General features: G+C 53.6%; 1 protein-coding gene across 1 annotated transcript; it reads right to left on the bottom strand.

Moving 5' to 3' along the window:
* Nucleotides 1-6890: 6890 nt before the first annotated feature.
* AQP3 (aquaporin 3 (Gill blood group)) lies at nt 6891-12734 on the bottom strand. Its single transcript, XM_019734301.3, has 6 exons — nt 12543-12734; nt 9491-9617; nt 8987-9124; nt 8535-8653; nt 7987-8204; nt 6891-7900 (listed from the first exon to the last, which is right to left on the bottom strand). Exons 1-6 carry the CDS (start codon nt 12648-12650, stop codon nt 7732-7734), a joined length of 879 nt encoding a protein of 292 aa, XP_019589860.1. The 5' UTR covers nt 12651-12734; the 3' UTR covers nt 6891-7731.
* Nucleotides 12735-21796: the final 9062 nt, after the last annotated feature.

Raw genomic sequence — 21796 nt, 5'->3', positions numbered from 1 at the left:
TTCATCCCAATTTTCACTTTCTCTTGGATGACTGTATTTGTAGTCTCCTCCTCTAATTAGGCTTTAAGTTCCATGAAGACAGGAACCGTTTGGTAGCCTCTGGTTTCCCCTTTCCTAGTAGTCCTCAGTTTCCATATGAGAATCTATTTTGTTCAGATGGAGCTGACATCTCTCTTGGGGCTAGAGATGGAACCTGTGACTTTGGCTAATCCAATCAGGCCAGGCTATTCTTGTGACTCAGGGCTGGGCATACGACCAAGCTGGTCCAATCAGAATGCACCTTTGGAACTGCTATGATAAAGATTCTCTCTCTGCCCTGCTGGACATTAATAAGTAACATGTAGCCTGGAGCTACTGCCAGGTGTCTTAGAAACACAACAAGATTCAGGCTTAGGATGAGCTGACACCATGGAAGAAAGAAAGGAGAAACAGAAAGAAGATGGGTGCTGGATCAAGCCTCACCTGAAGGTTTCCTCTGGTTTTTCAGTTATGTGAGCCAATGAATTACTGTTGTTGCCCAACCTACTGTAAGTCATATTTCCTCTTTTTTTTTTTTTGCATCCAGATGCTTCCTACCTGATATTGTGTACATCTTGTTTATTATAATATTCCAGGTACCTACTACAACCTGGCATTAAAAAGATCCTCAGTAAATATTTGATGAAATAATAAACAAACAAATAAATGAATTAAACCCAAGCCCTCTGGCAGAAAAACCAGAGGTACTACTTTGCACATAAGACCCTTCTAGGAAGCCTCCTGCAGAGTTTCTGCTGGTCTCATTGATCCTGTATACTTCAAGAGATCCCTGCAGGTCCCCCTCTTTCCTGACTAGGGCCCAAATCCTGGAATAGCCCAGGGCTTAATCACTTTCTGCTCATCCTCTGGCAGCTGGGGTTGCTGTGGCTTCACTCTGCAGTCAGGTATCACTGCTGTCCCCTGAGAACGGGAACTCAGGCCTGGACTGGCCACTGCCTTACTGCAGTAGCTTCATGCCAGTCACCTGTATTTGAGACTCAGCCTCCTGCTCTGTAGAATGTTGGAGAGGATGTGGACCCATTGACTTCAGAGGGTGAGGTGGCTTTGGCTCTCTGGTTGCCTAGGTTTCTAAACTTCTGTGAGACAGAAAGCACTACCAGTTGGAAATAGGGACTTTTCGTCAATTCTGCTGTTTTCTCATTCAGCAAGTATTTGTTAACAGCTACCGCATGCCTTGCCCAGACACTGGAACTCTCAGTCACATTCTTTAAACCCCCTGCTTCCTGAGCCCTCGCTCTGAAAATCTGGGTTGTGACCTCAGGACCAAAGGGCTTCCCAACCCCACATCCTGACCTCTGTATCCCCATTTCTTTATCCCCTATCTCTGCATTTACCACACCCTCCCCAATTCCAGCCTGTCAGACTCATTGCATAGATGTATGGCTTCTAAGGACTCATGAGTAGGATTGTATTCAAGTGTGAGTGCCGAGAGTGCTGCCAGGCACTTAAACGTATGGGACTGTAAGAGTGTGGGTCAGTGTGAGGACGTGGAGAGCAGGTGTGTGTCAGAGTGGGGATGCACTGGAGTGTGTGTAAGTGTGCTTTGAGCATCCGAGAGTGTGGATGAGTGTGTCAATATCAGAGTGTGAGTGTCCCTGTTTGAATGTGGAACAAGTGAATGTGCGTAGGTGACAATGAGTGAATGAGAGTGTGTAAATGTTTTGAGTGTACACACACACACACACACACACACACACTCGTCCTTCACCAGGCATAGAAGACACACCCTCACATGTATGTGGGCACACACACACACCTCCAAGGGCCAAAGGTGACTCAAGCTGTAAACCCTTAGTCTGATAAAGGGAAGACTTTGTCCACAGGCTGGGGTCACTCTTCCCTCCCACCCCTGACATGGAATGGGATCCCCCAGCTAAAGGCGACCTTTACCAGGAAAGAGCTCCCTCAGACTGAGTCTGCCGCCTGCCTCCCCCTTTAGGCCAGGCCACCTCCGCTCCTCCCTTACTCTGTTTCCGGCCAGGCCCTGTCAGTGACCCTGAGAGGAGAGGCAAAGAATGAGGGTGGTGGGCAGGACATTCCAGGTGCCTTCTCAGCTATGGGGTGGGCGTCTCCATGGAGATGAGCTGGCGGACCATGTCCAGATGACTATCAGGGATCCCAGAGTCCTCTCTTCCCTTGCCCAGCCTCTCCCAGCCAGGCCTCCTTGGCTCGGAGCGCAGTGAGGAAGTCTGGCCAAAGCCTACCACTCTTCACAGGGGCTTCAGAGAGCTCTGGAGATGGGAAAGATAATAACCACCCCTTCTCCATACCATATCATATCTCACTTTGACCTGAAGGTATGACCAAGGCAGTCAAAGGAGGGGACCCCGGTTGAGGTTAGTCAGTTTTCAGCCCCCTCATAACCTCACCCCACTGACAACCTTGGCTTTTCCATAAGACCTCCCATCACTGCTTTCCCCCAACCCAGGCCTCCTGTGCGTTGGCAAGGATAGGACAGAGGGAACACAGACCCTCTTCCTACTTCCAAAGTAACTGGAACTCCCAGTGTGTTGGTGAGAGCTGGAAAAGGCCCTCAGAGTCATCATAACCATCTTGGTTTCTGCCCCATTCTTGAAGAGCTGAAGCGGGATGGCAGTGAAACCTGGGGAAGGTCTTCCTGATAAGGCCGTGAAGCAAGATAGGAAACACAGATTGGGATTGTGCTTCTGCCTTCAATCTCTTTAGGACTGATTCTCAGCCCTCACTGCCTATATACTGCTCTCTAAACCTCTAATTCATCACCACAACCACTCTCAGCTTACACAGGGAGCTCACAAGGAAGTATAATAATAGCAACAACAACCACACCAACAGTAATGTTCTATGTTCTATGGCTCTTACTGCGACATCTGGCATTTTTCTGCACATATGTTATCTCTTTTCATCCTTACCTTGTGCAATGTAACGAGGTAAGTACGATTCCTATCCCCATTTTACAGATAAGGAAACTAAAGAGCAGACAGGTGGACTCTGTCAGGGATCCAGCAGGAATAGTATATCCTGGGAGTGCTTCACTGAAGACAGTTTATGAAGGGACAATTTACAGAGGCAGGGGCAGGGTCACAGGAATCAGCAAGGGATGGGACTAACAGCACGCAGCCACTTCCCTCTCAGCCAGAGGAGGTGAGAGCAAAGAGCGGTGGAAGCTCTGGGAGAGGCATCAGTACCCTGACCTTTCTCCCACCCTCCCTGCCTTAGCTGTGCATCCCACTTGCCAAACCCAAATGGACGGCAGATGGCAAGAGGCCCAGGTGACATGGGACAGAGATATTAGCCTCCTGGGGTGCAGAGCAGGCTGGAGATTGGATCTGGGGGAATGAAGATTCCACATGTCCAAGGTCCCATGGCTGGGAAGGGCCGGTTTAGAACGTAGGTGATCTGGGCCTGCTCCCCGAGATGGTGCAAAGTGTTGTCTGGGAAAGAGGTTGAGGGGAGCCAGGTTGGGGACAGAAGAAAGGATTCTAGTCCAGACTCTGCTGCACTGCTCTGTGACCTTGTGTGAGACTCTGGACCTCAGTCTCCCTTGAGGTAGGTGCCTCTCAGGGACAACCAAGGTGCCCAGACAAGATACCTTCTTTCCCACGGCCACCCTTACCTGAAATGAACCTGGCACCAAAGGCCAAGGCCCCAGCATGGAGATGTAGAGTCCTTCAGGAGGCCCCCCAGCGACTGGGCAAACACCACCACCACCACCCCCGCACCCTAAGGACTCAGAGATGTTCTAGGTGAAGCCCCTTCCACCTCCCTGAGGGCCCAGTGCCTCAGTCTCTCCTCCCTTTGCACAGCCAGCATTCCCTGGCCCATAACTCAGGACTCTGCCCCAGGACAAGCTCCCTCCTCTCAGCGAGGAGGTTCAGGGCCCTGCCCAGCCCAGCACCTTCACAGACCCTTCCTGGGGGAATCAAGGGTGTCTCTGACTGCAGGGGTCTCTGTGCAGGTGGAATAGTCCCTCCCCTTCCCACCCCACCCAACTCTACTGCACCCAGCCTTCCCCAAGCCTGGGGGGGGGGGCCCACCCAGGTTATCATACAAACAAAATCAGGGAAAGAGTTAGCAAGGAGGGAGCTCATTACAAGGAATTAAGGAGGAGATGTGCCCTGGGGTAGTGAAGCGGTGCTGAGCTGGCAGGTACACACAGAGATGGGCTCCAAGTACACAAGGTGTCAACTTAGAAGTCCACAAAGAAAGGCCCAGACAGAAAGAATCAGGCAGTGAGAGACACAGAAAGAGACAAAGACATTGTGGGCTACAGGCACAGACCCACAGAGACATAAAAAGACGTACTGAGAGAAAGCCAGGCACACTCAGAAACTCAGAGAAGTGCACGCTTGCATGTGTGCACACACACAGAGGCAGGCAAGGGAACAGGAACCAAGCTCAGGTTTTGGGGAGGCTGATTTCAATCCAAACAAGTCAGAACTTTAAGGAAACGGCTCCTCCAAAGCAGGCTGTGGAAATGACTCCGCTCAGGAAGAAGGTACAGAGGTGAGGTGTTGGGTCTGTCTACCCTCCTACTCGGTGATTCTCCCTCTAAGTCCACCTTGGAAAATGGATTAAGATACTTCTACTAAACAAGATGAAGAGGTTTCTTTCTGGAACTTGTGATCAGCTAGAACGGCTGATTGGAGGCGTAGCCAGCTTAGAAGTGAGTGGGAGGGTGGGGAGCTTTCCTCCTGCCCCTGGAAAGGTCACGTGCTGCTACTTGGCTCAGGTCCCAACCATCCCCTGTCCCACCTCACAGCTCCTGGCCCCAGCCAGGCTTTATCTTTTCTCATGACTGACCCTCCATCCAATGTGTCCTCTTGGCTGTGCTCCTTTGCCCTCCACACTTGTGCATGTGGCCCCTTCTTTTATCTCCCTTCTATTCCACCCAAAGCCTCCTCTAGTCAGGGCACAGCAAGCCATCACTCCACTCTTCCTGCTCCCCCTCCCCCACCTCAGGAAATTCAAAATCCATGGAAGGAATCTGAGGTGAAAGAAGATAATGAGTTCAATGACCCTTAAAAAACAGCCTTCAGCATCTCTCCTCTACCATCACCCCCCCTTTCCAGTTCTGCAGGAATAATCATGAGGTGACATTTATTGACTATTTACAATCCACTGATCACCGTGCTAAGTCCTTGTCATGCATTATCTTTCATTACTTCCTCCTTTCAATATCTCCCAATTCACAGATAAGGAAACTGAGGTTCAGGGAAAGAAAACGACCACACTATGATCACACAGCTAGAGAGAGGCCACGCTGAGCTCAGAATCCAGGTTTGACTTCTTTGCTTACCCACTACACCAGAAGGCTTCCCTCCACCCCCTGGGCTGACCGGTCAGGGAGGAAGGGATGGCAGAAGGGCATGGGGCATGCTGGGGAGGACAGCAGGGTGGGAGCACCAAAGGTGGGACCTATGTGACTGGAATGAAACTCTGAGGCATATTCCCCTCCCGAGGTTTGCCCTTCCTCTCCCAGGGCCTGGGAAGGGGCCACTCCCTCTGGCACGCTTCCCTGCAACATTCCATACACACCTTTTGGGTGCTGAGGACAAGAAGCGGGTGGAGACCTGATATGGAACCGCTTTCTCCCATCCCACCTCTGCAAAGTCCTAGCTGTGTGACCCTGCACTTGCCACCCACCCTGTCTGGGCCATGGTCTCCTCATCTGTGAAATGGCTGAGGAGCAAGAGCTGGTTTAGACTCTAAAATCCAGTTCTCCTGCGGGACCCAGAGATCCTCTAGGTCCCATGGGGTTAACTCTGCGGGAGGGCTTAGGTGGGGCCACCTTCGCTTTTATTCCCAGTGAAACTTGAGGAGGATTGGGTAAGGGAGGAGAAGGTGAGAAGGGACACGTGATGTCCTGACAGAGCTTCCTGGGCTCAGGTGTGCAGCACCCCTTTCCTCCCGGGCAGTCAGGGCACCAGAGTCAGTGAGTCTAACCCCGGCCATGCAGGACATAGATATGCTTCAGACTGAAGAATTAAAGCAAAAGGGAAGACAGGTGAACGGAGCTGTGGTCTCTGGGCTCAGACAACTGACAGAAGATGGTGGAAGAGTGAGGAAGAGCAGGGATGACTTCCTGGAGGAGGAGACATTAGAGAAGATCAGGATTTTAGTGAGCGGACACTCTGGAGCCAAGGTTCTAATGTGGGAAGGCACAGGAGCACACAAAGTAGTGTGGGGTGGATAGAGCACGGTGAGGGGATGGGTGGAGACAGGGGCCAGGTCCTGGAGGGCCTGAAGGTAGAATGGGTTTTTGGATTATCTCTGGATGGCGAGAAAAGCTGTGGAAAAAAGGCCCACTTTCAGCAGAGGTTTCAGAAAGATCCCTCTGGTTTCCTGTGCGGTCTGACTGGGACAGGTCTAGAGGCAGGGAAGCTGCTAAGGGAGCTGTGACCAAGGTCTGGGTGGAGGTGATGGAGCCTGAACAGCTGCAAACTGTAGAAGACAACATAGGTTCCCAGTCTGATTGGTCTCCTCCAGCAAGAGGGAGCTCACTACTTCTTGGGTAGCGAGTCCTCCCCTTGGGGTAAGTCTGCCTGGGAGAAAGTTCTTGCCTAGGCCAGGCTCAAGCTAGTCTTCCTGAAGTGATGGGGTGGGGGGGTATAGGGATCAGGAAGGAGATGCCATTCATTGTGCCGGGACTCTCAAGAGGATGGAAGTTTGGGGGAAAGTGTGGGACCACTGAGCCAAGCTGAGATGAAGAGACTCTCTGACCTGTCTGTGTAACTGCCCCCTGCCCACCAGGGTGCCCTGGCCAGGATAAACACCCTGCTGGGCACCCTGGGTATATGTGGCCAGACACACTGAAGCTCCTTAACTGACCTCAGAAAAACAGCAGAGCAAACAGGAAAATATGTACACAATTGGCGGTTTTAAGCATACATTTTATTTATTTATTTTATATAAAAGGCAAAAGAGCACATGTTCTGAGTGGAAGATTGAAGGAGTGAAAACCAAACATAGAGTAGGGTCTCCAATCCCCATCCCTAAAACTGTAACATCGGCTATATTAAAAAAAAACAACAAAAAAACGAAGAGCAAAAACATGAAACTAATGACCTGTACTGCACCTCACCCTCTCATGCCTACATTATGACAGAAACATGTTATTCGGCTCCTGCTTATGTACAGCCAGAGGTCCACACCTGGGCTGTGGCCCCCTCTTCCCAGCCCCACCAATATTCCCACCCTACCTCCCCCAAAGCCTCCCCTAAGCCCGTGCTTGGAAAACAGGGCAGATACACACATACTCAGAAATACATATATCTGGACCCTCCTCCACATGGAGCCCCTGAAACATGCAGACCCCAGCACTTTCCTCACTCACAGGTGGACACATCACTGTCCCTTTCCTCTAGGCTCCCCTCACAGCTAGAATCCACTCTACTTGTTCCCTTGCCCTGAATATCTGGGAAAACACATACGCACGTGCACACACGCTCACACACCCACTTGCCCATTCCCTCCCTTTGGGATACAAAGGGTTATGTTGGCCCTACACCCTGTCCCACCACAGTTTAAGGACTAAAGTCCTATCTGGGCAGAGTCTGGTAGAAAATCCTGGAGGGGGCTGTCCAGTGGGTGGGGGCAGACTAGGAACTTCTTAGCCTGGGAGGGGGTTCACGAAGGGGGCTTCTAGGGAGCAGCCCCTGCACAGTCAGTGGATGCTCCCGGAAGAGGGGCGGAGGGATGGCCCCTGCCCACTCAGACCTGCTCTTTGTGCTTCACGTGGGCCAGCTTCACATTCTCCTGCTCAGTGGAGGGTGGAGGCAGGTCCAGGTGGCAGCCGATCATGACCTGGTACACGAAGACTCCCGCAATGGAGCCCAGGAGTGGGGAGACGATTGGCACCCACCACCAGTGGCGGCCAGTCCTGGGGGACAGGATATGTGGTTAAGGGTGGGTGGCACAAGCAGAAGGGAGGCAAACTGGGGCAGGCCAGGTGGGGATGGCACTCACGTGAAGACTTCCGAGCCCCAGCCCGCGATGGCAGTGAAGAGGCGGGGCCCGAAGTCCCGGGCAGGGTTGACGGCATAACCCGAGTTGAAGCCCATGGAGGTGCCGATGACCAGGACCACCAGGCCCACGGTGAAGGCCTCCAGGCCTCGGGGGACGGGGTTGTTGTAGGGGTCCACAATGGCCAGCACACACACAATGAGGGAGGCTGTGCCGATGAACTGGAGAAGGGAGAGTGGGGTGAGGAGTAGCCCCCACCCCACCTTCTGGTCCCTCCTTCCAGCCTCCGGCTTCCCTCCAGGTCTTAGACTCTTTTCACCTCCCGTATTCTGCTCTCTAGGGCAGTGGTGCTAGGCTTTTTGTAGGCATAAGGATCCCCTGGGGAGCTGGTTAACTGTAAGTCCCTGCCACCCTGATTCGGATGTAGATGCCCCCATGTATTGAGAAGTGCTGCTATAGACAAGGAGTCCTGTCCCTTAGCCAGCCCATCAGCAACCCCGGGCAGCCTAGACCCCTTCTCTGTGTTCCCCTCACATGTCTCCAGACCATACCTGATCGAAGAAGCCATTGACCATGTCCAAGTGTCCAGAGGGATAGGTGGCAAAGATGCCAGCTGTGCCATTGGGGCCAGAGACTATAAGCTCGTTGTTGGCAAAGGCCCAGATTGCATCTGTTGACAGATTAGACCCAAGTGGGTGAGCGCAGAGGCTCGAGCAGGTTTCCCCTCTCAGGTTGGGCCCACCCTCCCAGAGGTCATGGGTGAGTGAAATCATTGCTATCTTACTCTGGAATTGGAGGTGGTAGGGTGGGTGGGGTGAGGGCCTGAGACGCTATTGTTGCCCAACTCGTTTCTTTTCCCTCGTGCCCCCCACCTTGGGCCTGTGCGTGAATGAGTGAGTCATGAGCCTAGGGCCTGGGCAGGCCCCAACTGTCTATCATCAAAAGACTTGGTGCCAGCAGGTCCCAAGTAGGAGGAGGGGGAGTGGAGGAGGGTAATGCTTACCATAATACAACCCAAAAACAATCCCAGCACCCAGGAAGGCTCCCAGCGTCTGAGCCAGGGTGTAGATGGGCAGCTTGATCCACGGCTCACGGGCCAGGAAGCACATGGCGAAGGTTACAGCAGGGTTCAGGTGGGCCCCTGGGCAGAAGAGAGATGGGACCTATTAGCCATAGCCTGCCACAGTGGGGAGGCCAGGATTCCACACCACCCTCATGTTCCCCATCTCTGGCCTGGGGGAGCAGGGGTACAGAGAAGGGTTTCTTGCATGGGATGGTGGGTTGGCCTGTAAAACAGGCCGAACTCTGCAAACCTCTGATTCCAAGGTGGGAGTTGAAGATTGTAAGTATCAAGTTCCTTCTTCACTCTTCTCCTCCAAGGGCTCAGAGCTCAGGATACAGCTATGCCCTGCCCTTGGGAATGCCCCCTCCACCTGATTCCCCAGTGGGACAACTTGTGGGAATGCTGTTGAGTGTGGGAATGACTGAGGGTGGGGTAAGACCTTACCAGAGACCTGGCCAGCGACGAGGATACCCAGGGTGACGGCAAAGCCAAAGGCCAGGTTGATGGTAAGAAAACCACCGTGGGTGCCCCTGCTGAGAATGACCTGGGCCACAGAGCCACAGCCGAACATCTGTGTCAGGAAACAGAACAAGACAGGATGGGTGAGGCCCAGCTGACTCCCAGCAACTCTCACTCCAGGCGGAAGGGTAAAGCCAGGAACCTCTGCCTGCCCCCCGTCAAGAAGAAAGAAGGCTTGTGCTGGAATTCAGCCCAAACCCCTACTGTTGCAACTGCACCCTGAAAAGAAGCAGACGTGCCTGTCCTCCCATCCCCAATGTCCTAACTCTAACATAATAGGGCCGTATGGAAGAGACTGGAAGCAAAGTCTGCAACTGGGAGCCCAGAAGATGGCTGAACCATCTGCATTGATTTTTCTTGAATCTCAAAAGGAATGGGGTGGAGAGAAACAGATTTTACTTAAGCAGTTTCTCCCCCAGCCCTTCAGGCCTGGCCCATAGCGGCAGGAAGGCTCACTCATTCCCCACCTGCAGTTGCCTCCCTCTTTGCCCCAAAGTAGAGCTCAGGCGGTGGTGGTGATGGGGGTGAGAAGTACAAAGAAATAGGGAGGAGGCCAGAAGTTAGGTTGAATCCTCTTCTCCTGAATCTGGGACGTCAGAGTCCCTGCCCCTGCCCCTGCCTCTCCCCAGAAGCCCTCTCAGTACCCTCAACCTCCTCCTTGACCTGTCCCTGCCCCAGAGTCTCCTATCTCCACCTGCCCTGACCTCTCTGCCCTCAGGGGTCAAGGGTCCTCACTCAGATTTGGAGGATCTGAGTGGCTCCTCTCACTAGCCCCAGTCCTGGCCACAGGGCAGTGAAAGTGGGAAGATTATTTCTAAGCTTTCTGCCAGGGATGGGGGGTTTCAAGAGAACTAAGATCCCTGGTGTCCTACAAGGACAGAATGTACTATATGTCTATTCCCCTGTTCAAATGTAAAAATGCTTCTGTACTAGCTGTTGCCCTGAGCTCCCGGAGTGTCCCCCAAAGCTGCTCCAGCCCCTGCCCAGGTCTCCTCTTCCATCTCCCCATAACTAAAGGTTTTGTGCCTACCAAGCAGATAGTTTCCAAGACCTGTGCAGAGGGCCCTCGGCCATTCTGATGGGTCAGTGTCCTGTTGTACTGAGTTGCTAGGCATTTTAATTATCATCCCTCAAAAACACCAAGAGATGGTGGGGAAGACAGCAGCAGTGATGCAAGGGCAAAGGTGTACAGCAGGTGAGAGCAAAGATCAGAGATTGTGAGTATGTCGGGGGGCGGGGGGCAGGCACCTGTGGGTCTGGGGCATCCTGCCAGGTTTGGCCGGCCCTGGTCTCAGTTCCTTGCCTGCCTGAGGCCCAAACCTGGCTCCATCCCAGAAGGCCTTGGAGGGAGAAGCTGTCAGAGCCAGTTCCACCACCCTGGGGCTAATCTTCCTCTTCCTTCCTTCCCTTCTCCCCCACACTCTGCCCTTACTAGGTACCCCAGAGAAAGGGTTTCCCCTCACCCCAAAGCCAGCCGATTCTGCCACTGCAGGCTCTAGGGCACCAACCCACAGAAGTATGCAGGCAAGCCCTCACCCACCGCTCGGGGGTCTCCGGGGCCTGCTCCTTCCTCTTCAGGCTACCCTTTGAGATTCTGCTCTTCACTGACACCCACTGCCTCACACTCATCTGAGCCTCAAATCCTCCTTCCTGGGGCTCAGTGCTAGGCCTGACTGCTCCTTTGTGGGGGAGACAAACTGAGACTTGGGAGGGGACACAGAGGCCCCTCTTTGAATGTGGAAGACAACTTCCCCTGTCCTGGCTGCTCTCAAACAGGGGCCTGAACCATAAATCAGACAGGGAGTGGGGGGACACAAGACTCTGGGGGCAGGAGGATGATACGCAGCTGCCCCACTTCCTTCTTGGCACAGGGAAGAGAAGGGATGGGGGTGACCGGTAGGGCCACTAGTTTTGCGAGGGGGCTGTGGATATAGAATGCCCCACTGGCTTTCCCGCTGTGTGTTTCCGAGACCAGAGATGAGTCGCAGCGGTCCTCTCCCATGGAGCCTGCTACACTACCAAAGCCCGTGTGGGTGGCTCACTCCCGCCCTACTTGCTTCCAGTTAAGCTTCTGAGTCCACAGGGGTCTGTCGGGTCTGCATTATCTAGGGTTGGGGCTGGGGCAGGAATGGAGTAACCCACCCACTGCAAAGGAGGAACTGAACCCAGAAGTAACCTAGGGGGAAAATAGTAACTGGGACAGGAAATGGAGACTGTAACTGGTGTGTCTGCCAGACCCAAGAAGTGCAAACAGAGTCACCCAGGAACAACCCAGGGGCAAAACTGGAGTAACCAGGGAGTAACTGGAACCGGGAAGTAACTCAGGCAGAAGTGTCCCACTCAGAGAACCCACAGCGCAACTCAACTCGGAGGGCTTCTTCACAGAAGCTGACAGCATCTGTCTGGGTAACTGACAGGGTCTGGGAGTCGCTCCGCATGAGGTGACACCACTTCCTTTGCGCCTGGGGAGCCAGCACCCTCACAGCTCCTTCAGGATCCTCCTTGTGCTATTTGCACCCTGATCAGTCTCCGCCCTCTGTCCCCACCTGTGGTAAACTGTCTTCATGCCACGAGAACTTTTGGACTTTCTGAGGCTTAATTATTCATTAGGGGCCAGACATCAGGACCCAAATAACCTAATAGGGGCCTCCACTGCCTCTGGGGGCTGGGGCTCTGAGAACCTGGGAGCTGTGGGAGCCTTGAGAAGGGGACTGAAGGTCCCTGACTGCAGGAGTGACAGCTGCCCCCAGCCTGTGGTGGGAGGTTAAAAAGGAGCAGTGCTGTCACTGGGAAGTCACAGCTGTCATAGATGGGGTAAAAGTTATGGGGAAAGCGCACTCTGGAAAGCGTCGAGCTGGGGATCAGAGCTGGGAGAAGGGTCAAGGCTGTCTTGAAAAACACAGCTCTCCGGTGAACAGAGGGAATAGGGAGTGTAGGCGCTGGGACAGAAGGGCTTCTCCGGGTCCTCCCCACTCACCACCAGGATGAGGGTACCCAGGCACTCAGCCAGCGCCTGGCGAAGCAGCCGGTAGCGGATGTGGAGCATCTCCCCGCAGCGGGACACCAGCTCCTTCTGTCGACCCATGGCGCGAGCAAGCGGTGATAAAGACGGGCGGGAGAGACGGCTGAGCGAGGCGGGAGCGCAGCGGGCGCAGCAGCAGTGGCGGCGAGCGCCGGGTGGCGCCCTTTATAGGAGCGCGGGAGGCACAGGCCCCGCCCGCCCCGCTGCCCCGCAGCCCCACCGGCTCAGCCCCGCTCAGAGCCCGCTTAGCCCCAGGCCGGGCCGCAGGAGTGGGCGGCCACTCCCCCACCTCTGCGCGCACCTTGCCGGGTGAGGTAGGTGGGGACACTAGGTTGGGGGGAAACTAATAAGGAAGGTGGGGGAACATGGGCTGATAAGTGCCTTAGGGGTGAGGGTGGCCCAGGAGGGCACTTAGGAGAGGGGGCTGAAGGGGGATTGCGGGGCTGAGAGCCAATGGTGGGGTATAGGCATTGGAGGAGCGTGGCTGGAGAGAATGGAGCTGCCAGAGAGACCTCTTTGGCGTCCAATAGTTAGCCTTGCTGTCATCCCCCCCTTGATGGAGGTGAGAGGAAACGTTTCAGAAAGGAAAGGACCTGGCCTGGCCCCAGATCTAGAGGATGGCTGGACCCAACATGACCTCAGTCAGGAGGGAGAGGAGACCTCATAGACCAGAACCTGATGGGCACACAGAACACACGTGCTGAGTTTCAGCTGGAGTTCATGGGCCCTTGCTCCTTGTGCTGTGAGTATATGTCACAAGTGGCATGTCCTGACCAGCTCTGTCCACAGCTGTGTCCATACATGACATCTGTTTGTGAGCCTGATCACACTTGTTGGGCATTTCTCAGGACTGGGCACATGATTGTCAAACATGGCTGAGTTAACTGAGATCGTCACACATGTGTATCTGTGTGCGTTTTGCACATGACTCCAGAGGCTGAGCTGAAGTTGTCCTAACATGCCACATGCCACATGCTTGCCAGCAGGAGAGTCCCAGATATTTTTAACCCTCTCCTCTCCCACTCTGACTGATCCTCGGTCTGTCCATTTAAGAGATTAAACTGGCTAAACTGGGGACCCTGGAGCAACCCTGAGGAGTGTCATGGGGTAACCCTGCTCCCTATGCTGCATTCAGTAATTGGGAAACTGAGGTCTGGTGGCATGGTCCCAATTCCCACAGAACTGGGAACAAATATGTCCTCACCCTAGTCCCTATGGTAGCATTGCCAGAGAAGACCAAAGAAATCACATTTTCTAGATGGATTTAAACCAGGTGGACTAAAGGCCCTGGGGATTTGTCCCATGAGGAATGGTAGTCAGAAATGAGGGCTCCAGAGGTGACTCAGACCTAAAGCAATAGGATTTAGCAACACACATTGGGTAGATTCACACATGTGTACCCACATATACACATACTTGTGTACCCTATAGACATTCACCTATAGACAACGAGCTCTGCTCACATGCTCATGGGGTCCCATTCACATGAGAGCCTGGCCATAGGCTCACACATACATGGAACCCACATACAACATCTCTCATGACCCTTGGCTCAGAGAGATACACCCTACCCTCTGAGCCCCCACAGGCTGGGAGGCCCCACGGTGAGTCAGGGAGCCATCACTGAGTGCCTGCCTGCGGCCCAACTGCCGGTCTGTGACTCAGGATGGAACCCTAGACTCTTGGTGAGGAAACTGGAAATGGGAGAATGTGCTGCCCTCTCTTGTCCCTGCCCCATGGTGTGCTTCTCAGTCCCTCACTGCCTCAGGTGGGGCTACAAAGGGAGCTCAGTGTGGGAACTGGCAAGGGGCTCCTTAACACTGAAAGAAAGTGGGGAACCCCAGCCCACATCATCTCGTCCTCACCCTGTCCCATCCTGGGACTGCCAGCAGCTGAGCCTGGCCTGGGACCCAGAACAGGGAAGAAAAACAAGGGCAGCTCTGCCCCCAGCAGGCACACACAAGGCCCCTGTACACACATGTTTGAGCTCAGCTCACATAGATGTTCACGTGTGCTGCATCGGGGGAGCAGTTCACACATACAACTGTGGATTTGTGTATCTTGTTCACATTAAGCAGCATTTATTAACACACGTGTGCTCCCAGGTGTGCATGTATACATGTGCCTACTTATAATCCCGGGGCTGCAGCTCACCACAGAGCATCTTTTTGACCCCCTCTAGTGGACGCAGCTCCACGCTAAGGCACATGGCTTGGCAAGTAGAACAAGAGTTGGCTCTCGGTTCTCTACAGCCCCAAATCAGGGCCCAACCTTCAGGACTGTGACCCCATGTACTCCCACCAAAATCATTCCTACCTGTAACTGGTGTGTACACAAATGTTCACACACGTACATACACATGGACATTGGGATGGGTTAGGGTTGGAGCTGAGAAGGGATGGCTAGGGCTTCATACTCCTTAGTGGGCCTGAGAGGACTCTGACTGGAGGAGGGGGAAAGACGCAACGACTTCCAAGGGCTCCTTATTCCTGTCCGCCCGCCTTGGTCATCTGGGATTAACAGGGGTCAGGGCCTGATGATGCTTCTCCGGAAGCGCCAGGCTGGCCTGAGTGTGGGAGGCAGAAGTAAGACCTCTGCAGGGCTCCTCACTGCGGGCATTATTCTCTTTGTAGTCAATGTGCATGGCGCCCCCTGGAGAAAAAGGCAGAAGAAAGCATGTGCTCACAGAATAGAGAGTGAGTTTGGTGAGGCTCTGACTCTGAGTCACACAGCTTACCCAGAGCTCTCTGGGCTCCCTCTTGTGCTTTGGGAAGGAAAGCCAAGGTCAAGTGCAGGCTGGAAGCCAGCCCACCTGGGAGCTCCAGCAGGAGGCTCCGTCTCCTCCCAGGGCATCTTGAGCAAGGTCTGTGTCTCACCTGGGCGGGAAGGCTGAGCTCAGGACGGCCCATCCACCCCGTGGGAGACTGTGACTCCTTGAGGTCAGAGCTGGGGGAGTGGGTTCCCGGTCAAGGGAAGGGCTGAAGGTGCAAGTCCCAGCCTGCTGAACCAGAGGGGCTGGCTGGGACTCTATGAGGGGTGGAGGTGGCACGCCCTTCATTTCCTGCCCCCTAAACTCTTCTTTGCCTGAAAGGGAGCAGCCTGAACCAGTAGAAGAGATAGGGGCTTGGCTTTCAGCAAGTTGGTGGAGAAGAGTGTAGACATAGACAATGGATAATGCTACGGTTCCCCCACCCCCACCACCGAGTCTCCCCGAACCCCCTAACCTCTTCCAGAGCATTGGAGCAGGGTAGGGGAGGAGGAGACCAAAATAGACATAGACATTTTCAAGTTTAGAAAGCACTTCATCCATATGCAAAACAACCCCCAAAAGTGGGTGTATTATCCCCCCTTTCACAGATGACAAAACTGAAGTTTGGAGAGAAGTCACCCGCTAGTCTCACTCTGCCAACAAGAGGGATTCAGACCCCATGGAGACGAGGAGGAGATGTAAAAAGGGCAGAGAGGCCAGGGAGTCACAGACCCGGACAGACACTGAGTCTCTCCATGCTTGAGCTCCCTTTCTAGAGTGTGCCCCACTCTTAGGCTACTGCTGGATACCATTCCTGCTTCTGGGCCTTGAGAGTTGGGGGGTGGCTCTGGACTGGCATGGGAAGTAAAGAACAGAGATGAATCACCCCATTATGAGCGTCCCCAGACTGGGGGGCGGGCGAGCAACTCCTCCTACTGCGCCAACAGTCAACCCCTGTCTCCAGACAGATGAGATGGCAGGAAGCCTATGAACACGAACTGCCCCCCTCAGGCACCTCTGGCCAGATGTCCAGCTGGAGAAAATCTACCTTTTGACCCATGTCCTGGGGACTCTAGGTTCACCTTCTGACGTCCCTTAGCTGCCCTTGGCACCCTTTGAGGACAGCAGAGGGTCATAGAGAGGAGGCAGAGGGATAGGACAGAGGCCCAGACCCCTTGCTGAGGAAGGGCCCAGAGCCGTAGGAGCAGGCTGACGGGGCAGAGCCCACTTGCAGACCCAGAATCTCAGTTCCAAGCCTGACTTGGCCACTGGCCAGTCAAGTGACATAGATCCTCTCAGAGTCTCAGTGTCTTCATCAGCCACCCGGAGGTTTCAGGTGAAATCCTCCCCTCAAGCCCCCAGCCCAGGGCCTCTGTAAGAATCAAACAAGATTGTGGATATTTCGGGCTTTGAAAACTGTATTACACAGTCAACACAGAAGGAAAGGTTCATTCCAGAAGCTGCCTCCTTAATCGGAGCCACATTTCCTCACTTGTGAATATCCATGTGCATTCTTGGATGTGTGTGTGCATATATCCATGGAGGTCTGTGTGTACATGTGGGTGGCCATGGGGTCCACACGTGTGTCACGAGGGTCTGTGTGAGTCTGTGCCCGTCCAAGGGGGTCTATGTGCATATTTGTGTGTGTCCCTGTCTGAACCTGGCTGTGGATTTGGGCCCAGTGTTTATATAAGCCACAGATAGGAGATGGGAAACTGTTGAGGAGTCTGAAGACCCACCGGCTGGACATTTGGGCCTGTCCCATGCCAGCCTAGAGGGCGGGGAGTTAGTGACATGGAGCTGACACAAACCGGGCTGTCACTGAGAACAAGCCTAGGTTGTCTAGAGGGCTCTGGTTCACACATCAGGGACAGATCTATGGAGCCCCTGGGCTTTCTGATTTCCCCCCACCCTCCTCACTAGCAGTAAAGCTCATGGAACCAGGATGGGGTTGTTTCAGAGGATGAGGAGTCAGGAACAGAGGATGGGGAAGAAAGAAAGCTCACAGGCTTCCTGTGGGGCCTGATCCAAGGCCCAGCATTTACATGGTCCCTGAAGCTGGGAAGGGAGCATGGAGCATCCTTTGGTCTGAGGCAATCAGAGGGCTTCCTGGAGGAGGAAACATTTGACTGGAGATTTTGTGAGGAGTCTTCCAGGTGAGAGACTCCTGGGCCAGGCCCGGGTAGGGATGGCTGCTGTTGGTACATGATGAGAACAGCCAAAGTGAAGCCAGGGAGGGACACAGGTGGACTGGGAAGGGGCTTGGCTTCTATACTAAGGGCCTGGACCTTACCCAGGGGCCAGAGATATTCAAGCTGTGTTTCTTTAAGCCTCAAGGGCTCAGAGGAAGCTCTCACAGGGACTGCTGCAGCTGGAGATGGGAAGAGGGAAGCCAAGGAGGCAAAGCCCTGGCCGTACTTCCTGCTTCAGCCACAGCATTTTAACTATTTGACATCAGGGTTCTGAACAAGATTACAATCGACAAATGTTTCACCTGTAAGAACAGTTGCTAATGGGAGATTTGAGGGTTTTAAGGGAGGGGGGGGGGTGAATGGTCTCCATTTGCCATTTAGACGGATCCCTCTAGCTGCTGAGTGAAGGATGGGTTAGAAGGGGAGAGACTGAGTCTAGGAGGCCTGGAAGGAGGCCCTGGAGGAGAAAAGGGGCCAGCTGCAGGGCAATGGCTGTGGGGAGGGAAGAAGATTTGGATTTGGAATTAAGGAGGCAGAGCAGGCAGGTAGATGGGCAAGAAGCTGAATTTGGAGATGGGCAGAATTGGGTAGACAGGAACCTAAAGCTGAACTGTGGCCCAAGACAACTGCTCTCTGAGAGGCCTGTGGTCTCAAGTGGGGGAAAGACAGGTAGTGGAAAGACGCTCTGCATCTAGCATTCTGGAAAGGTCATGGGCGTATGTGAGCCCCAGTATACTCTCCCCTCATCCCAGCCCAGTCTGGGCACTAATTATAGGGCAGCCACCAGCTGCCTTCCCTAAGGGAGAGGAGTCAGAAGGGAAGGATCCAGGGGAGGGGATGGGATGCAGCAAGCCATTCTGCAGTCACACTTCAGGAATGACTTCCTGAGGGTCTCTAGACCTGGGGTCAGTGGGAACTGGACTCCAGAGAGACCCCATTGATTGGGAGATAACGATAAAGGTGTTGTGTTGGGAGATTGGTAAAGGCCAGGATATCTTTTTAATCCAAACTGTTGGTCGTCCAGGGGAACAGGGGCTGGATCTCCACGCTCCTTTACTCCCTTAGTCAGGGCCCAACCTTGCCATTGTCGGTCTTTAGGAGACCCCAGACTGGTCCTGTGGGGGTTTCTAGTCCAATAGAGAGCTGGGTCCTACTTTTGAGGAGCTTCCAGCCAGGGGAACAAACACAATTCGGGCTTGAGCTGAGGTAGACCAGAGAGCTCATGCGGCCTCCTCCTACCACTACTCTTGACCCTGCTTCTCTGGGTCTTGCTGATAACAGCTCCATTCAATTGCCTTGGGCACAGGGAGTGAGGCAAGGCTGGCAGGCAGCCCAGAACAGGGGAGGGGGCCAGGCTTTTCACTCCTCCTTGCCCCTTTGGCGAGATCTAGAGCTCAGGCCTCTCTACTCCTTTGTTCCTCCTCACCCCATCCCTTGGAGCCAGGAAAGCCCAGGCTCAGCAGTAAGGTCTGGAGCCAGGACACCTAGATTCTCCATAGCTCCACTCCCAACTCGCTGTGTGACCCTGAACAAGTTCTTATACCTCTCTGGGCCTCATCCAAACCAGAAAAATTATCCTCCCATCCCCCCTCCAGAAATTTAAGTGGGAGAGGGAAGTGGGTCTCACTCTGGGTTTCCCCCTTAGTTCCTTGGGGAAGTCTAAGATGCTCCTCCTCCCACTTTCTCTGCAGTAGGGGGAAGGGCAGGCTGGCCCTTCCTCAGAAGGGTAGGGGTGACTCATGTGCCCCAGGCTTCTCCTCCCCTTTGTCGCTCACCTGGATTAATCTCTGACTCACAAAACTACCGGATGTTGGGGGGTTACATGTATATTATGGGGGAAGGGGGCTCAGACTAGCCCAAATCCTATTTAATAGGTCAGGGACTGAGCGGCCATTAGGAATTTGTTGAATGTCACCTGCTGCCAGGACCCCTAGGCTTTGGGGTCTTGCTTTTTTTCTCCAAAGTAAGGAGCTGGGCAGAGGAATAATAGTGTCTTCAGATACAAGTGTTCTGGTTTAGAGGAGGTTGTTGCATACCACAGCCCGTAAGGGAGGGTTAAATAGTACCATAGAGAGAGTCCATGCCCCAAGAAGGTGAAAGCTTTATTTAAAGCTATCTAAACCCCAGGAAGGAATTCAGGGTTCCTGCCTCCTACCTGAGAGCTTGTCCTCCTGACTTGCTCTTCAAAAACAGAGCAGATTTCTCCTTTTACAGCAATGGAGAGCTGGCGGCAAAAACCTACACACACAGACTAGTGCATACAGATGTGTGCACATCCCCAGGCCCCAACACACACAGAGCAGACAAATCAGGACCCCCAGCCCATCCATGTCCACCTGCAAAGTAAATGCAGGGCCCAGAGGCAGAAGCACCCATGAGGATGTACTCTCCATCGCCCTGCACGATCTTGTTCACACTGGAGTTCCTTCCAGGATTCCCTTTCCCTCTCCGAGGTTCCAGCTCAGGCCCCCCACCCCCTCCTGCAAAGTCATCTTAGATCACACCAGCCTCCTCACCTACCTCCCAGAAAACATCTGAGGAAAACAGGTTAGAGCACAAAGTGAAGGACTGAAATTGGAGCCTGGGCTTCCTGCCCGCCCCCCTGCACCCCCCACAAGCTGGAGCAGGAAGGACAGAAGATGGGGTAGCTCCTGTTTCAGAGTTCCCCACCCTCTTCCCTTGCCACATGGGGCACCTGATAAAGCCATTATCATGCCTACTTTAAAGGCGGAGAGGCTGAGCCCAGCAAGGGGAAGTGACTTGCCCAAGACCACATAGGGAGGTAGCAGGGCCAGGGCTCATTTCCTGAGTGGGACTGGTGTCTGCACCTTCTGCCACCTGCTACACAGTCTTGCCTGAGGGCAGATTCTGTCCCCTGCCTGCACCGGGACAATCCTAAACTGGGTTTGTGGAAAGGCCAGAAGCTACAGGCCTGAAGCTGACTTTCACAGAAAATGAAGCCTGGCCAATTGATGTCTGGAGTTCATGAATGAACAGCACAGGGAGAGAGATGCAGACCCCAGCTCACACAGCCAGTCAATGTATTCACTATGCTAATTTCAACCCTAGGCCCAGTTGTCCCGTAACAGTGACAGGGACTAGCATAAGTTTACAAAGACTAACAAAATTGGGACAAAATTGGAGACAAGAGTTCCCATATGTGGCTTATCTTAAGGATGAAGCCTGATAGCCAGGGATCAAAGTCCCTCCATAAACAGGCCCCTGCCAGCGGCTGAACCTGTTCCCTCATGCAGAAAAGTAGGATAATTAAAAGTATTTCCTTCGTAGGACTGGTATGATTGTATGATCAAACTCCCATATATAAGATATGCAAAATAACAAATAGTGCCCAACACTTATTAGAGCCCGCAATAAATGTCAACTTTCTATTACCTCTGAGGCTTTATCTTGCACCATCACCTCCCCACCCATTCTAGGCAGAGATCACAAACCCATTCCCTTTTTTTTGAAGTCTCCTAGTGGCCTTCCCACCCTCCATCTGCCTGGGCGAAGTACCCCTTTCTGCACACACCTGTTCACTACTTGAGTAGAGCACACTGTACTAGGTGTCATGAAATTTATGTTTAAACAGGTTCCCTTGCTCCCAAAGAGCTTCCATATAGGAGATAAGGTTAAAACCATGTGAAAAAGGCACACAAGCCTAGAACATGGGGAAATTAAGTAATTCAAATTTAAATCAGAGTCTAAGGCAACAGAAGAGTTCATAGTGCTGTACGTGACTGCAGAGTGAACTGAACAGACAGTAACTGCTCTAATTTTTCAGAGGAGAGAAAGAGCCCCTTAGGCTAGGTGCGAGGGAAGGGTTTACGGAGGCGGCACCATTTGAGCTGAGTCTGGAAAAACAGCCAGGATCATGGGAGATGGAGGAGAGGCCGCAGGTATGGATCAGGCAGGAAGGAAGCAGCAGCCCCCTCACTCAGGGCACGGGAGCTCCTGGAGCAGGACTTGGTTGCTCACTTCTGCACGGCCACTGCAGCACAGCGGGGGCAGTTCACGACATGAATGGAGCACAGCGGGGGGGCAGTTCACGACATGAATGGAGCACAGCGGGGACAGTTCACGACATGAATGGGCAGGTGCACAGAGCTGGAGGGGCTGTGACACTGTGAGGCCAAGGCAGCACTCAGTGTGCTTCTGTAGCTCTCCTAGACTGGGGGACCATCTCCCCTTCGCCTCTTCACCCACCCAGCCCCTTCCTATCCTCTGTGCTGGTTTTCCATGACCCCACCCTACAAAGAGGCAGAACC

Source organism: Rhinolophus sinicus, chromosome 16, assembly GCF_057876585.1.
Source record: "Rhinolophus sinicus isolate RSI-liver-muscle chromosome 16, RSI-T2T, whole genome shotgun sequence".
Classification (NCBI taxonomy): Eukaryota; Metazoa; Chordata; class Mammalia; order Chiroptera; family Rhinolophidae; genus Rhinolophus; species Rhinolophus sinicus.
Note: the sequence above shows the minus strand (reverse complement) of the source record. Positions and strands in the feature narration are given on the sequence as shown.